Source organism: Chaetodon auriga, chromosome 17 (genome assembly GCF_051107435.1).
Source record: "Chaetodon auriga isolate fChaAug3 chromosome 17, fChaAug3.hap1, whole genome shotgun sequence".
Classification (NCBI taxonomy): domain Eukaryota; kingdom Metazoa; phylum Chordata; class Actinopteri; order Chaetodontiformes; family Chaetodontidae; genus Chaetodon; species Chaetodon auriga.
The window spans coordinates 11,329,677-11,347,929 of NC_135090.1; the positions used below are offsets into that span (position 1 = coordinate 11,329,677).

Below are 18,253 nucleotides of genomic sequence, written 5' to 3' on the forward strand. Positions count from 1 at the left end.
TGATTGTAAAAGTAGGGGTTTATTTGTTGTTTAGCTTAACCAGAATTTGTAGTTAAGTGCAATGCATGTAATTTTGAGATTCCACTAAAGACTATAAACGATATAAATGACTATAAACCACTAAAAACTAGCGTGTTTTGATAAAGGTGTTGTTCTCCATAGTAAAATGTAGTCTCTCATCTGAGTGCCCCCCGCATATACAATGGTGCAGTCCGTGCTCTGGCGCGAAAACGGCATATGGGCGTGGTAATCCCGGAGAACCTGCCCCTTCAATATGACAGTGATTTTTGCCTTAGGTGTTTGGTGCCTGTGTAAGCAGATATTTGTACATCATTAAGACTTCAAACAGACTTTCAGCAGTAATAGAATGTGACAAGATATATATTCATTAGAATACAGAACTGAAGTACAATTTTGAAGTACATTTTCTTTTTACTTGAATACATTTATTTATAGTTTATACCAATATATAGTCAGTTATAGATGAGTCTCACACTGAATGAACTCTGCTTGTCCAGCAAGTTGTGGAGTGGGTAGGAAACATTGTCCAGAATGACACTTAACTTGGACAGCATCCTCCGCTCTGTCACTGCCTCCAGAGAGTCCAGGTCCACCCCCACAGCGTCACTGGCCTTGTGAATCAGTTTGCTGGGTCTGTTGGCGTCTGCAACCGTCAACCTGCTGCCCTGGCACACATTGACGGACAGGAGAGCACTGACCACTGCAGACTCATAAAACATCCTCAGCATTGTTTGGCAGATGTTGAAGGACCTCAGCAGTCTGGATGGGAATGGGGGTCACCAGTGCCTTGGCCCTGTTCAGGTCCACAACCAGCTCCTTCATTTCAGCCGTTTTGAGCTGCAGGTGGTTCTGGTCACACCATGTGACAAAGCCTCCTCACCCCTATTCAATCATCGAACTATAGCAGAGTCATCAGAGAATTTCTGAAGATGGCAGGCTGGCTGCAGTCTGTGGTGTGGATGGTGAAGAGGAAGGGAGATAGTACTGTCCCCTGCAGGCCCCCAGTGTTACTGACCAGTCTGTCTGACACACAGTGCTGCAGGCACACAAACTGTGGTCTACTCATTCTAAGGTAACAAAAACACAATACTTATTCTCAAGTGACGAAACTCAAATGAAAACATATACTTATTGTATCCATTTCTGCCATTTTCTGCCAGAAGATACCCCTAAATCCAAATACACTAGACCTTTAATGTCTATTGTTTCACTTTCTGCACAGTTTCCAAGAGCACTCTGCCAGATTGACAATTACACAGCACCTGCACCACCAAGCCTGTCTCTTCTGTTTATCTCACTCCCCCTCATTTCTACTTCCTGCTGTGTAAAAGACCCACCAGGATGACTGCAAAATGACAGGGTTAGCAGCATCAGGAAGCCATATTGCTGCACCACTCTGTATAACAGACAGGTCAGTTCACTGGCTTTATGACCCTTCTCCACCTGTGCTACTATTACAGAAGCTTTTTAGCTAAATGCTAAATTACTGTTTAGAAAATTACTGTTACTGCCAAGTTTAAGCACAACCCCTAAATGACTGTGCGATGCAGGCATATGTACTTCTGACATCTATTCCACAGAATTTCCACAGAAAACCTTTTGACCCAATGTGTCCTTCAGCCATTGGACCAGGTCACAGTGATTCATCAGAGGCCGCCATAAATCAATAAAGCTTTTGTCAGTTCCTCTTATTCTGGTGCAGATCTTGTCGTTTTCTTCCACAGTGAACCAAAGCCATATTCTCTGTTTTCAAGGGTTTAAGTTTTGCTTTTTAAGTTAACAGAGTAGAGTTACATCTGGGAAAGTATCCTTTGTTAATGTCGGATATTCCTCTGGTGGATCACACAGATGGTTAATGTGCCAAGACTCACACATCAACCCCCAAAAGGCTGAAGACCCAAAGTTCCTCTCCCGTGGTTATGATTTAGTTGTTTGCCCATTTAACCACTTTTAGCCCAACATTTTTAAACTAGTCTGTTTGTAGCCTATGGGGCCATGTTTGAAATTATCCAGACTCTTTCCCAACAGGAAATAGGTGCTCTGCTGTGACTGGTTGCAAACTCCTTCTTCATAAATATGGCATGCTATCAAAACCCCTGATCTTTATTCATTTTGGCAGATTAGTAATGAGATATTTAAGGAAATTGTGTTGGAGGAAGGAAGGTGGTCATCACCACTGTGGGATGACACTCAGACTGGGGGCGGTGGGCACTGGAAACCCGTCTTATAATCATTTATATAAAGAAAGAGTCTCTAAGTATGTGATCTGCACTGCAGGATGTTATCGAGAACCATGCAGAGAAAGTCGAAGAGCCACTTTCTGTGATGTGCTTTATGTAACAGTGTTTGTGCTGTTGGTGTGATATCACTGGTCAAATGCATCTGGAAAACACTTGTACACTACTCAGTGTCTGAACAAAAGCCAAAAAGGACCACAAGCTCACTCGGAAAATGTCACATAAAACCTATAATTTATTCATTTCAGTCATATTTTGACATAATAAAACGCAGCTTTAGAAAAGACATGTGGCTTCAGCTGTCAGAAGGTTGAGGGGACACGAGGGGAGACGTATTGCTTTGTGGTTGACTAGTTTTTTTTTGTTTGTTTGTTTTTTTCCATTTACAACTGATAAATAATAACAACATACCAAACATGGGCATATATTTACACATCAACAATATTACAATAGTACAAAGCCTTCAATGTGTCCTCTCCTGCATTCTGAACTTTGTGTTTTTTTTAACATGCAAACAGGTTTTAAACAACATTATTTAAAAAAAAAAAAACCCTTAACTTTACACAGTCATAACAGCCGATTAAACACTAAATACACCTTCCTGTTGGTTTCCTGTCCATTACAGCATTTGACACCAGAGGAAGGAGATGAGCGTCGTCACACTGACTTGCTCTTCTGCTGCCCTCCAGTGGCCACAAGACATAACAAGTACGTTTACATTCCAGCTCTGCAGCTTCAAACCACATATCCACATTGTTGACCCTCTGAACATGGCACATGAACTTCTGTCACCTCAGAAACACATAAATTAACATCATAATAAATAACTAGTAGAGCACAACTAACCTGCTCTTTGAACACAATGAGCAGAGGTGTGTTTGTGCATGTGTGCATCATGTACAGGTTAATAGTAAAAATGACTACCACGAGGCCTTCCTATGACACTGAATATGAACAGACCATGGCTCTGACTTATTAGCTCCAGCAGTCAAGGAATCGCTGACTGGGTTTCACAAAAGGCATCTTTAAAGCAAGACTGGGGAACCGAAGAGAAGAAATAACATAATATTTCCCTTAGAAATGAAAAGCTGAAGTCAAAAGCAAGGAAACACATTGTTGCTCAATTTAAGAGTTTTACTTAAGTCTCAAGGTGGCAAACACACAGCTTTAGCTTTATGACTTTTCTCCACTTGTGCTACTATTACAGCATCTTAGCTCTTTAGCTAAATGCTAAACAGCAGTTCGGCATTTAGCATTATCCCATAACGTTCTCAAGAAGCTGCAGTGGCTGCCGTTCAGGAAAAGTTACACAGTCTCGCTTTAAAGGGGAAATTGACACTCAGAATTTATGAATGTTATTGTACAATCGGAAAAAGTACTACTTAAATGGCCCAAGTCAGCTTTCAATCAGAATAAATCAACTTGGGTGACTAGTCCAAAGCAGCAGTGTCTGAGAAACTGGCTTCACATTCAGTGTCAGAGCGTTGGTGACAACAGCAGGTTAGTTTGCCTTTAAGAGTTTTTAATACACAGATGATGACGAAGCTCCTCATAACACAAGAATTCTGCTTAAAAGCGAGTCTTCACCTTGGGATCATCTTTCATCTCTTTCTTGTAATGAAGCGAAGAGGTTTTAAAAGGAGAAAGCAGCTCTGTGCTCTGAAAGGCTTAGTGTTGAAATGACGACAAGCACTTGTGGCAACAACATTTCTACCGTATTGCACGTTACCCCCCATGTTTTAGATCCATCCAAACAATGCATCGCTACATAACTTTCAGGAATCTCTCCTCTGGATTTCTCTCCGACTCAGCAGAAATGGTCCACTGAAGTGACAGGCTATGCATGAACAGATACAGGGTGAGGACCAAGTAACACAAACACAGTTAGCGTCTGCTAGATGTGAAGACTGCTCGTGATTCTAAAGGGCATCATTTGTATGTATCATCATCCCTCATGTATAATTTCTGAATTATTCCTCTCATCACATGCTGCATTTCTTTCCTTGAGACTACAGACTAAGCCAGGGTGATCATTTTATAAAGAGACAGGCTGGTCCCATGGTGACTGGAATAACAATAGTTTTTCACGTCATGGCCGTGCCAACAGGAGCGTATTGTCCGAATTTGAGGATTTATTTAGTTCAGAGGATAATTTTTCCAGTCTGCATATAGTTAGTGTGTTTTTAAATTACTGGATGAACCAAAGCTGTAAAAGAAAAAACAGTCTCACTCTAACAGAGGAAGTCTGTGCTTCCATTATTCTGTCCACGCCCTGCGCTGGTTTTCACAAACAGTTTCCACAAGACCACTTCTGGATCATGTGATCTTTTCAGTCAGTCAGAATAAATCATCCACGTCCAAATCTCCCCGCGAACATGATGTTGTTGAATAAAGCTATTTCTTAACTGTGGTGCAGTGCTTTGACGTATCTGTCAAGGTGATATAACTCAAGGATTAAAAAAGAAAGAAAAACAGCTCTGTGACGGGGCTGTGTTTCCATAGCAACCCGGGGTGAGTGGGATACCATCGTGCGCCCTGAAATCAGTTGTCATAATGTCAGAAAGCATCTCCGTGAGGAGTCAGATCTGCTTTACATGATCAAGGACCAGACGTCGTCCCAGGGGGCGCGTTCAAGGAAATGAAATTCTCCGATAAAAAAAACAGACACTGATTCCTAAATAAACCAAGAGCTCTATAGTCCATTTTCACCGCAGGACTCAATGTGACATTTGGCACTGAAAAATGTACAGGTCCACGTTATATACAATGTAAAATCCTCATTATCTATTCACAGAAAACCATCATAGAGAAGAGTGCATGAGGAGTGTTTGGCTAAAAGTCAACCAGGACTCTAAAAACGGTTCACTCCTCATCAACGGTGTTTGAACTCTGGCACATTCAGGAGAGCTTTAGTGTTTCATGTCACAGCGAGTCAAGAACAACGCTTCTCACAGTGCTCCCTTCATATGCCAGACACAATGCACCGTTAACGTCACACCTGTTGTCACTCACCGAGGCTCTGCATCTTTAGTTGGAAGACAGAGCCTCGGCGAGAAAAGGAGAAAAAGGTGTAAATATGTGAAAGTGTTGTACTGCTTCAGCACTGACTGCTGATGTGTTACATAAGAATCACTCAATAACCAAAGGAAAGCTCCACATCATACACCTAAATAACTATGGCATGTAATCTGGATATACATGCGTCACGAGGTATGTGATATGCAGATGAAATCGTATGAGACCGTCGATGGGGCAGATTGTGGCCATCAGGTTATAAACAAGTCTAACTCCTCTATAGACGACTTTGTGTTGGTAACTGAAATGATGAAGAGGCGATCAAGTCCTTGTTGACCTCCGAGGAGGGTGATGAGACTTTGACGAAATTAAAGGAACATTCCACCTGCTGACCAAGCTCATAAATAACCAAAAGCTCATCACAGGAACAGAAACAAGGGCATATTCAGTCCAATAGATACTGTACAAACTAATTACAGCCTCCTCTATCCTCTGTCTCAGTTTGGCAAATCTCCGTCTTGCTGTGCAGAATCTCTTCCTGTAGACAGTTCACAGAGCATGTACGGACTGTATAAATCCTTTATGAACACAAGCTGGGCGTCAAAGCCTTCAGAAAGCAGGCAGCTCCGTGTCTTTGTCAGAACACATGGCACCTTATTGTCCACTTGGCCCCTCTGCTGGTACTATGATTTTGTTGCAGTGTATGCATGTGTGACTTTTTGCTGTGCAAAGCGTCCTCTGTGTCACATTTCCACTGCGCTGTGTCCAGTGGGTTTGTGTGTGTGTATGTGTCTGTGAGGGTATGTGTGTATGGGTGCGTCTGTGTGCGTGTGTGTGTGTGTTTTTATGCACGTGGCTCCAGTTTGTGTGACAGTTCGAAAAGCGTCTGCTGATTGTCAATAATGTGCAGGCAGTGAACGCTCGCCCTCACCTCGGCGCTGTCGACCCCAATTACCTCGTTGCCTATGGGACAGACACAAAACACGCACATCAGTGACACACAGAAGAGCTTTCTGCTGGACTCAACAACAGTAACATTCGCACACAGTGGGCACGAACACAGACTGTGTTATGGCCATACAAAGAGAGTAAAAGACTGTCTGGAAATGGTTGCTTGGAAACTGTAAGAGAAAACTGAGTGGGAGAGACAGCACTCAGGTACAGGTGCAGTACACTAACTCAGCTGCAGATGGCAGTACGTTCCTCACAATGACTGGATCCAAACATCAATACTTCACCCACAAGAAACTGTTTGTCACAAGAGGGGAGACTGAAGACCTGAAGAGCCCACGAAACTGAGCCTGTGTTCTAATTTGTGAAGTTAGGACTGTTGTTCCAACTGAAGGAGCGAGAGGGCTCACCTGGCTGGTCGCTTTGGCAGTGGCGAATCATTCTCACTGTGTCTGCAATCATGTGCTGTTGGTTTAAAAGAAGACATGTTGCATCAGTGCAATATCAATCAAACCAGATCTAATATTCTGAGGCAGACTTGTGCTGTTCCAGAGCACTAATAACAAACAGCACTCTGACTCTCCATTCATTATTGATCACTGACTGCCGCAGCAGTTTTCTACTCTTTGACCTTATACATTTACGCCTTTACGCTAACATGAATTATTACTAACTCTCTTGAAACAGTTCGGATTATCTTCGATACAGCTTTAATGAACAGAATAGTAACAGGGCTGAAGAGCCTTGCTACAGAATTACAGTAATAAATGTCTGCATTCATGGTCGTTCATTAATACATATAACACACTGATTACTTCTGACTGGCTTCTCTAATATACATAGCAGGGCTTCCCTGGTTGCTTCAATGCAGACTCTACTGTCTAAAATGTGTGCCCAGCTTGTCAAACTGCAGTGCAGCGGTGAGTTTTCTCACACACCAGCAGCTGATTGTGACTAATCTTTCTCTCTTCTTTTCCTAACTTGTCAAAACTCTTTTTTCTTTTTGGCGACATGCTGCCCTAAATTAATTACTGTGAAACAAACGTTTGATGGGAACAGCTGTGGCTCAGTAGGCAGAGCTGGCTGTCCGCTAATCACAGGGTTGGCAGTCGGATCCTTACCTCCTTAAAACGAGCCCAAAAGTGCTCCTGCTGGTTAGACCAGCACTTTGCATGGTAGCTCGCTGCCATCCGTGTGTAAGTGTGTGTGTGTGTGCACACAATGGGAGGCAAAATGTAAAGTGCTTTGGGTGCTATATAAATTAAAGCATTTTAACCCCATTTTCCATTTATCTGACCTGTTGTGCATTTACTAAAAACTGACAGACCTTACAAAACAGATGCAACTTACCAGTTTCTCAAAGTTGACCAGGTTGTCATGGAAGGTCTTGTTTCCCTCATGAATAAAGGTGATATCTAAAAGCAGGGGAAAAGTATATTAAGGTTTCATTCACCAAAAACAATAAGGGGTGTGTGTGTGTGTGTGTGTGTGTGTGTGTGTGTGTGTGTGTGTGTGTGTGTGTGTGTGTGTGGAGGGGTCAGAAGTGATACCTTTCAGGAGAAGAGGCATGAAAGGGATCTTAGGAGGTTTCATCCTCTTGAAGGATTCCCTATAGGCTTTGTGGTTCAGAGATGGATCCTGAAGAAAGGTGGTGGGCAGGTGGAGAAAGAGAGAGAACAGTGTGAAAGGAATAAATTGAAAAAAGAGACAAGCTTTCAAGATTTCATTATCAAATGAAAAGAAGAACATATTTCATGGTCGACGTCTATCTCTGCATGTGTCAAGTAAGTCTCACCGTGATGAGCTCCAACTCCGAGAAAAGCTTCTTGAACTTCCCCGGACATTTCTGAAAGGAAGCCGTTTGGTCAGAATTTGATTTAAAGTGCATGTGTACAAACACACTAAATGACAACGCACACGCTTACCTCCCAGGTTTGGTTGAGTCGACTGACAGCTGCTGTGTTGAGACCCATGATGATGGCAAATGCCGAGTTCAAATTTCTTTGGGCTTTACAGCTAAAAACACACAAAAATGTTACAAGGTCATTATGCATAGAAATCTTGATGAGTTTAATACACGTGCAATACATTGTGTGCATTTCTGATAGTGTGTGTGTTCTTACTGAGCTGCAATCTTGATGAACTTCTTGAGCAGCTGTACTCTCTTGTTGAGCGACACACACATGAGCACCTCGGACATGACCCACTGCTGGACCTCGTTACAGCGCTGGAGCAGGACTGAGAGCGCCGCCGTGTGGCCCGTACCAGGAGCACGGCTGAGGGTGTAGTACACCAGCTCCTGCTGCATGTGGAGGGAGGCAAGAGTCTGTGTTATTTCTTTTGATGATTTGATTAATCATTTTAAAAACGTCTATAAAACATCAGTCATATATTTCCAGAGCCCATGGTGACATCTTAATATTGCTTGTTTTGTCCAACCAACAGCCCAAAACCTGAATAAATTCAATTTGCAATCATATGCATCAGAGAAAAGCATTAAATGCTCACATTGTGCTGTGCTTCCCCATTCTCACAAATATTAATCTTTTCCTGACAGCCACTCAGCTGCAAGAAGACTTTCTGTACTCATGATCCGGCAAGTACCGGAGAGCATTTGCAGTCTTAAATGCTTATATTCCAGCAATCTGTCACGAATATAAATTTATTCTACACTATGTGCACACACCATATGCATACATTTGTGTACCTGTGTGTGTGAGTATATACCTCATGGATGGATTTGAAGAGGCTCCAGTCCAGGTGTGTGAGAGCAGCTGCCACATCCCAGGTGTTAATACCTAAGAGTCGCACCGGCCTCCTGCTTAGCTCAGCACTGTCCGTTAAAGGAGGCTGCACACACAAAGGAAAGCTAAGTTAGTACATAGAAATACAATGTACACACAAAAATACATATACTGTCACAGGTGCTGTCTATCTACAGGAATAGGGCAACCTCCAAATAAGCTAAAAAACAGCCAGACACATTACAACAAGTACCTCCAGCATACATACAAGCAGAAGTGAAAGCTAACAGGGAAGTGATGATTCTGCAACACAATCGCTCTGGTTACAGGTCACCATATTAACTACAGCTCTGCATTTGAAGGCCCGACGATTGACTCAGCAGACAATATGCTAAATAAAACTAAATATTACACACCTAGCAGCCTGCTGGTTGGATAGTAGTGCAGTTGGTACGATGCTCAATATTGCAAAATTATTTGATGATTCACAACTGAAGCTCTGCTGTGGAAAACATGCCATTACAGAACAACACGCTGCCCTGATACAGCACTTTCCAATCCTGCTGTCACGGTTGGGCAACAACAAAGTAATTGTGGCTCACACCTTTTCTCTCCTATTGAGTCAGAGTTAATAACAATCACCTGGCCTGAGTCTTTCCGGCTTGCTTATAATGCATGACTCATCGTAACACTGTGAAAATATGTCAGCTGGGGAATTAGAATATTCATTTTCATGCCTGATTTAGCAAGAACACGATACGGAGGCAACCAACGATAGCAGAAGCAGCAAATGCCCAAATTATCATATCTTTGAGAGGTGGTGGTTTGCTTTAAACCTGCAAGCTGCATCTTTAGCCTCTATCAATGCTTATGAAAAATGAGTGTTGAGTGTTGAATGAGCGCATTTCCGTACCAAAATCTCAGTGAGATCCCTGCGACAGGCCACAAGCTTTCCCTGTGGGGTCAGAGACTCTGAATACACGCAGTCACTGGGCTGTAACACCCTCCGCTCTGTAGAGACAAATATACACAGAAAAGAGGGAGAGAGAGATGATAATACTTTAGAGCCAAGAGGGTAGAACAGTGATTCCCAACCACGGGTACTTGTACTTTTGCAGTTTCCAAGGGGGATGATTGTAGAGTAGCTCATTTAATCACCTTATTTTAAAAAAACAGAAATTACAATAGGTGTTATCAATAAACGGTCAGAACTGTGGGAACCACCAGTGCAGAAAATGAGCATTTTCAAGATTTAATTGCATGCATTTCTTTGTGTGTTTGTGTTTCTGTGTACCTCCAGTGTTGGACACCACAGCGAGCACCATGTCTTCCTCTGCTCGGTCCATTTTCAGACCCACAATCCTCAGCAGCTCATGGGCCTCCATTGAGGGGTGCGTGTGGACACTCAGGTAGGAGTCAGCGCTCACGTACACGCAACAGATAACTGGAAGAACATAGAAAATGTTCATCGAGTGGCTAAAACAAAAGCACTGAAATGCTGTAGAGTCAGCATGAAGAAACAACTCAAGTATTTAGAGAGAGAGACTTGAGTTAATTTTTGTCAAGCACTGCAGCAGACAGGAAAATGCAACACACTGTATTTAAGCTATTTGCATGTGCAAAACTCAGTCTGTGCATAACTATGTACAGTCTTGGGCAGTATATTTGTGTTGAGCAAATGTGCGCGTGCATGTATTTGTGTTACTCACCCTCACGAGTCTCAGTCGGTGGATTTCGGAGTTGCACAAAGTTTTCCTTCAAACTCAACTGCTGATACATTTGTTTACTCTGACAGAGAGAGAGAAACATGGTCACACACAATACACTAGTTAAACTTCACTGAATATAGTCATGCACTGATAACATCTGTAGCATCTGTATCAGCACCTGTGCAGCTCAGATTGATTACAATTGAACCTCTATGGGCTCAAGTGCCTCATAGTACAATATAATGTGTAGTCTACTGTATGACTGAAGGGCATCATTATTTCTTGTAACTGTCTAAGTTCATGGAATATTGTCATAAATGACTAATTTAAGTGCTAGAATTGGTACTCAACATCGGCTGACACAATCAGGAACCTTACTGGTTTGACTGGTTCTGAAAAACTACATCACCACATCTCTAATATTTATTAAATTCTATCTTTATTTATAAAGTAAAACACAGCTGACAGTGTCAAGCAATGTGGATGTAGTAAACATTCCCTCTCATCTACCATCCGCAATCTCTGATTTACCTTCTGGTTTGGAGGGCAGTCATCCACAGTGCTACAAGAAAGAAACGAGCAGCAGTGAGGAGGGATGCAGGCAGGCATGGAAACATAAAAACTAGATTTAGTTGTTAGTTATCACTATATTGAATACAGAGGATGAACACACTTACTGTCTGCGACGCAGAAGTTTCTGAAACTCCTTCAGGTCTTTCTCTAGTGTAGGGAATTCATACAGATCTTCTAAAACACACCTGTACAAGGTCTGACAGAGAGGGAGAGAGAGAAAAGAAAAGCAAGATCCATGAAATCACACCAACAATCTTGTGTTCACACTTGTTGACTGATAATCAGAAAGGCTGCAGGAATAACTTTTGAATGCCTTAGTCTTTGGTCTTTGTATGTTCTCAGACTCTGGCACTGCTATCCACCGGGCTCAGTTTCTAACCATCACTCTGCACTGACTCCATATCAAACAGATGTTGGACTCGCTGCTACCTTATCTGAGTTACTGTGCCTAAACAAGGTGTGTGAGCTCTGAGCATCATGAATGAACTTCTATTCAACTTAATAGTAGTGGGCTGGAAGGATAAAAGGTCAGATATCTGAAAACTTGGGCAAATACTGCAAAATAAAAACCATCTGTATGGCTAGATACCACGAGGAGGCCTTATGATAACATCATCCATATCAGTGCTTTCCAAACTTGTGGCACATTTCAAAATGTGCACTGATGATGGAGGTGAGAGAGAAAATCTGTGCTTTTGTACAACCCCAATCAAAAAAAACTGGGACGCTGTGTAAAACGTAAATAAATTAGAATGTGACAGTCCTTATGGTAGGTAAGCCAAAAAAGTTCAACTTCAGACGCCGTCAATAAAGGCTACCTTCCATAAACGTTGCTGTTTATTAGTGAACCTGGATGAGAAAAGAATGAAGTCTGAGCAGCTCATTAACGATCATGTAAATGATGCTGCGTGGGTCGATTACATGAAAGAAACATCACACAAATTCTGCACCTTGTACTCAAATGAGTGACTAGACACACTCTGCAGTGTTTGTGTGTGCGTGGCAGAGAGTTATGAAGCAGCATGAGGCAGTAACATTAAGCGCTTACAAGGATCCACACACACGCATGCACGTACACACATATCTCCACACACCTGCTTATCGCTGTCATTGACCCGCCGTAGCCTCCCATCCCAATTCCCCTCTCATTCCTCTGTTACTAGGCAACTATCACCTGGGTTACGCACTCCATATGAGATTATACCCATGCCAACCCTCGCACTTTGGTTTCCATAGCAACCCGGCACCGAGCAATGGAGCCGTCAGGTTATGGAGGGACAAGTGATTGGCGAGTGTGTGTGTGTGTGTGTGTGTGTGTGTCTGTGTTTGACGTGTGTGAGCGTGTGGATAAGTACATGTGTGATCGTGTTGTATGTGTGTATGTGTGTGTGTGTGTGTGTGTGTGTGTGTGTGTGTGTGTGTGTGTTTGTCCGTTTCTCTTTCAGTGTCATGACTGTCACAGTCCGATTCAGCCGACCACGTGAAAATGCAGCAGTGACGCAGTGGAGACTCGCAGCGCTGCTCCAGAGAAACGTGAAAATAATGTAAGACAAAGAATCTGTATGTGTGTGTTTTTAATGCCCATGATGTCCTGTGTACGTACTGTACAGGTGTGTAGTATCTGTTACTTGTTATTGGATGTGAATAATTCTACTGGCTATCTTGTATTAGTCTAGAAAGAAAAACATACAGCCCGTATCTGTCACTCCTCATGTGATACACCATGAAAGCACCTGTGTTTTCTCTCTTTCTTATTAGCTTGCTTTGTCAAAAGGAGGAGATAAAAACATTAACAAGGTGCCCCTGTGGGAGAAAGCTGAAACACAGTTCAACAAAAAGATCAGGGAACACACACACACACACACACACACACAGGTAGACAGGCAGAAAGCTCTTCAGCTCTCTCCACCAAATGCTTGATGTCCTGCCGTACAGAAGCTGAGGAAGGACAAACCCAATTTTAGAACAAGACAGAAAGACAAATGAAGATGAATGAGTCGTCTCATGTTCTTCAGTGACACGTGTGAAAGGACACCAGAGGGTCAGACTCATTAAACCATTGAAATACAAGAAACAGAGTGAGAAGAGAGAAACAACAGATGTGGGGATGAAGGGGAGTAGTTCTGTACCTTCATAAAGCTCCTGACGTGCTCCTCTTCTTTGAGGAAGTCCTTGTAGAGCCTGGTCCAGTGGGAGACCAGCTGCAGTACCTTGCGCTTCCTGAAGAGGGCGTCTTTACCCTCCTCCTGGCCCCTGCAGCGGGCACTGCTATAGGTGAGAGTGGTCAAGGAGACAACGAGGGACAGTGTGGAGGCTGAAAGAGTGTGTGTGTGTGTGTGTGTGTGTGTGTGTGTGTGTGTGTGTGTTAAGGATATTGTCCCAGCAGAGCCTGACAGAGATCATTGGTGGACATGAACACTAGGTAGGTCAGCAGGAAGTCGTCCAGCAGCATTTCTGAAACACAGGAAACATATAATCAGTCACTTTCAAGGCCTTCACTGGCAAAGTGGGTGCAAGTGAAGTTTCCAACTTATTTGTGGAAATAAGATGTGGAAAGTCACATGAAAGTGTCTTAGTTTCTCCCTTCGGCCCTCATTTCACCTCTGATTCCCTCAGTCTACATTACGTGCTCACATTACGTAGTCACTTTGTGTCAGTCACATCACAAAACATAAATGTTAATCCCTGATTGTCCCTAAAGTAGGTCCCTTAAAGTAGTGGCAATCAAAAATTTCATACAGCAATAAATTTAATGACTTATGTGTTCTGTGACGGGGGCTCCTCATAGTGATGAGCACCGAGACATCACCAACTCTTCAGTTCCCCTCAGTCCCACACAGCTTTTTTCAACTCCTTATTTTTCAGGCCTACAGCTTTAAAGATTTGGCTCTCTCACATGCCGTAATGCTTGGCTGTTGGTGGAGACCAAACCAGAGCTAAAAGGCGAGTGAATAAAATTTTCCTGCTCATTTCCCGACTATTCAGTCTGACATAGAAAAAGCAAACATTTAAAACACTAAAAAGTGTTTTGTTTTTTTCTCTGGGCTCTTGGTCTTAACAACTTAAAAAAAAAAAAAAAACTTCAGCAGAGCAGAGCAGGCTAATGTGTGTGTGTGTGTGAGAGAGAGAGAGAGAGAGTGTGTGTCTGTGTGACTCAGCAGGTGTTCAATGGGTAAGAACTGAATATAAACAGCCCTCGTGGCAGATGGGTAATGAGCCATTGTTGGTGGTGTGCGGGAGCTGTGGTGTGTGTGAGAGTGTGTGTGTGTGTGTGTGTGTGTGTGCGTGTGTGTGGTGTCAAACTCTTTCTCTGAGAAAATGTGTGACCCAAATATGGCACTGTCAGACAGAGAGCAAAGAAATCAATTATACAAGACTGAGCAGAGGCCACAGCATTAATATTTAATGAACCGTCTTCTCTTTAGAAATAAAAAAACAACTTTTCTCAAGAAATATTTTTAGACAGCTCTGACTGAGCTTATGACTTTTTCAAACCCCTGTTGACTCACTTTCGTTTTCCGTGTCTTTTTTGAGCCCTTTTCAATTCTGTGGACGGAGAGCTCCTTGTTGACCAGCTAGCAGTCTTTCCTTCTGCCCTCTGTTTCCTCTCTCTCTCCATCCCAAACTATGCTCGTCCGCCCCCCTTCCCTACACCCCCATTTTTTCATTTTCTCCTTCTCGACGGTAACATTTCCTCCCCCTACTCCTCTCCTCCTACGCTCGCCCTCTCTCAGCTCTCTGTGATGATAAATATCCATTTTCATCTTCAACATATGCCCTCTGCATTTGCCCGCTGGCACACACAAAGTCAAACACATACGCTCATAGACACAGCAATACACACCCTAACACACACACACACACACACACACACACACACACACACACACACACACACAGCACCCTGATGAATAACTCATTCAGTTCTGACCTTGGGGACTTTATCTCTTGTGAGAGAGGCAGGAAAAAGAGAGAAAATGTGTGTGTGCTGAACTAATCGCAGTAATCTGCCGCTGTGTTTTTTGTTGTGTGTGTGACTTTTTGTGTGTACATGGGGAGGGGTGGTTGGGGTAATCGCTCTTTCTCTGTGGAAGCGTGTTCGAGCCTGTTCAACATGCGGCACGGCAAAGCCCGCTAAAACGGCACACTGATGCTCAGCACCACCCCAGAGGGCCTCCGCACACACACATGCTCAACCTCATGCTTATTCAACGCACATAGACCGAGAGATGCACACACACAGATAGAGAGACAAAGACAGCCAAACATGCACAAACACTCCTGATCTGCGTTGCTGCTTCTGCCTCTCCCTCTGCACCCACTAAACAAAATCAACTCAGGCCTTAGAAAAAAAATGAGTCTTTTCTCTTTCGAGTGGATAAATATCAGGCGGTCTTCCTCCACAAAGACCATCTCAGTTCTCTCCCTCTCTCTCCTACATTCATCTCTCCCTCTATCTTCGTTTGCTTCCTGCAATTCAGTGAGATGGCTCCCTGTGGACTGCTGGGAACTGGTGGTGCTGAGGAGCTGATACATAAAGACGCCTTGTCTTAAAGCGGCGCAAACAAGCGAGAGCAGGTCTTACAAGATGCAGGTTTGGGACCCAGATGTCTCTGTGTGATAAAAGTATTATTTTACTGGACCTGGGCTCCACCGAATTTATTCACAAGAAAAGGAGTAAAGATCCACTGACTACCACCGAAGAAAATTCCTTTTTTTTATATATATATAGTGCAGGAAATGTTCTCTTACTATAACAGCATGTAAAGGAGAAAAAGCTAAACCGACTCACATCACAAATGCTTTCAAATAATCCCAAAACGATTAGTTGATTAATCAACACGCAAACTGAAAAGAATATTAATAAGAGAATTTTGATTTTACAAAATATTGTTGTGTCTTCTCACAAATGATTATGTGCAAAAAGATAAATCAAAATGAACATCATCATTAGTTGCAGCCCTACTGTCAATGTCATCTATGTGCAAACTACACAGCTACAAAGCAAAACTTTTCCTGAGATAAAAAAAGTGTAGAAGTATTGTAACTGCTGCGCTGTCACAGAAGCCAGGAGTTATGACTTGAGGTTTGTAAAAATGAGATATGACGGTTAACAAGCCACAGCAATAGTTTTCATCAGAAATGCCGACAACACCCCGAGGGATCATTTCACAAACTCATTAGAGCATTTAACCTCTTGAGTGTTTCTCATATTTACAGGCAGTGACACAGCTGAATGATTGCACACACAAACACACACACACCTGGATGTGGTGTGAAGTGTGGACTGACTCATGCAGCCACACAAACACACACAGACAGCATAATCGAGGGGGGAGAGCATACCTCCTGGGTTTCGGGGAAAATGAAAGAAACAGACAAAGGTCCGGGCTCGGCTGTGTTGTAACTTGTTGTGTGGCGCGGAAAATGAAATTCCTTTCAATGACAGGGTGGGGTGTTGCTTAGGTTTAAACACACCTTTGGCAAAACTGCCAAGACAAATATCTCAGATGCTTCATTTATTTGACTAACTTTTAGTGAACTCTGATTCTTTCTATCGATATGTCTATGCCGTGTGTGATGTCCCCTCACAGATGAGTTTTTCTGCATAATGTTTACCCGACATGTGTTCACCTATAACTTCAACTTACCGCTCTCTCTGCTCTCTGGCGCCCCTCTTTGGTCGTCCAGCCGCAGGTCGCTTAGCAGGTGCTCCAAGATCTTGAGCGGCGTCCCCGACACCACCACGTACCTGTAAGACGAAGAGTTGCAACAGTCCTCCACACTAGAGAATGAGGCCCTTCCATCCCTCCATGCTCCCTCTTCCTCCTTATTCTCCTCCACATCGTCGTCATCGATGTAGCGAAAATGGGGAACATCAAATGTACAGATTTCCGAACTGCTACCATCTTCATCATGGTTGCTGTCCTCATCATCTATGTCCTCCTCATCTTCATTATCTATGTCCTCCTCTGCCTCTGCAAGTGTAGCTAGCTCGGTGGTCATCTTCATATCTAAACGCTTGCGGAGGAGCAGCCCTCATCTGAAGCTTTGCACAGGAGTGCTCTCCTGTGGGGTACTCTGCCTTGCCTTCTGCCCCTGTCAGCTAAGAGCTCCAGAGATTAAAACCCTCTCCCTGACAGCTCCTACAGTAGCACACAGGGAACTGATTGCTTGTGAAGAAGCTGTACACACACAGACACACATATACACACACCCACTTAACCTGCCTGTCACTGACACTCCCTGCATTGTGCCTTAGGTCCTGGCACACACTGGCTTAAATACACACAAACACAGTCATTGCACAAAAGAAACTAACTTTTAGGAAATGCACATGTACACGCGCACACATATACACACACACACACACACGCTCATAGATGATCCTAAACCCATACACTGATTTGCACAAGGCAGTGAACCAGTCTTGGTGTCATCTTTCTTTCTCTTTCAGCTGAAAACAAAAAAGACATTCTCTTCTTCCTGCTCTGTGCCAGAAACTAAAGCATACATTATCTTAGACACCCATGCATGCACACACACACACACACACACACTCAGGCACTCACACAGCACAGCACTGTTGACAGCCCTACTGATATTTTGCATGTACGTGCATGTGTGCGTGGTTGCAGCTTGAGATCCAAAAGTAAAAAGCTGAAGAAGAGAGGGAGGAGTACTATGATTATGTTTTTTGTTGCCACTGTTAGTTTGGATGGCTCTTATTATGTAGGAGGAGGGACTGACCTCTTGTCACAGTCCTCCTCTCTGGACCCGCCCCCTGACGATGTGGGTGAGGGCCGGTCAGATGGCGACGTCACTGATGATGTCACTCTCTGCAACACCAATACGTCCCGGCCTCTCTCCTTCAGACAAACCCTCCCCACCGCTTCCTGAGAGAGGGGGGGGGGGGGAAGAGGGACATGTCACAAAGTGAGGCAAGGACAAAACTGTTGGAAGGCGATTTAAGGGAGACAAACAAAATGAATATGATGTATCT

General features: G+C 43.4%; 1 protein-coding gene across 1 annotated transcript in view; it reads right to left on the reverse strand.

Annotated features, from left to right (window-relative positions):
* Window positions 1-2,475: 2,475 nt before the first annotated feature.
* Window positions 2,476-18,253, reverse strand: part of rapgef5a (Rap guanine nucleotide exchange factor (GEF) 5a) — a 46,123-nt gene continuing 30,345 nt past the window's right edge. The window contains exons 10-26 of the mRNA XM_076753956.1: window positions 18,001-18,146; window positions 16,902-17,002; window positions 13,626-13,704; window positions 13,380-13,524; window positions 11,355-11,446; window positions 11,209-11,239; window positions 10,678-10,756; window positions 10,263-10,412; window positions 9,882-9,979; window positions 8,952-9,074; window positions 8,348-8,526; window positions 8,150-8,240; window positions 8,020-8,070; window positions 7,775-7,862; window positions 7,575-7,639; window positions 6,635-6,689; window positions 2,476-6,236 (exon numbers count right to left, since the gene is read on the reverse strand). Of these exons, the coding sequence (XP_076610071.1) occupies window positions 6,118-6,236; window positions 6,635-6,689; window positions 7,575-7,639; window positions 7,775-7,862; window positions 8,020-8,070; window positions 8,150-8,240; window positions 8,348-8,526; window positions 8,952-9,074; window positions 9,882-9,979; window positions 10,263-10,412; window positions 10,678-10,756; window positions 11,209-11,239; window positions 11,355-11,446; window positions 13,380-13,524; window positions 13,626-13,704; window positions 16,902-17,002; window positions 18,001-18,146 (1,692 nt within the window). The 3' untranslated portion in view covers window positions 2,476-6,117. The remainder of the gene's footprint in view (window positions 6,237-6,634; window positions 6,690-7,574; window positions 7,640-7,774; window positions 7,863-8,019; window positions 8,071-8,149; window positions 8,241-8,347; window positions 8,527-8,951; window positions 9,075-9,881; window positions 9,980-10,262; window positions 10,413-10,677; window positions 10,757-11,208; window positions 11,240-11,354; window positions 11,447-13,379; window positions 13,525-13,625; window positions 13,705-16,901; window positions 17,003-18,000; window positions 18,147-18,253) is intronic.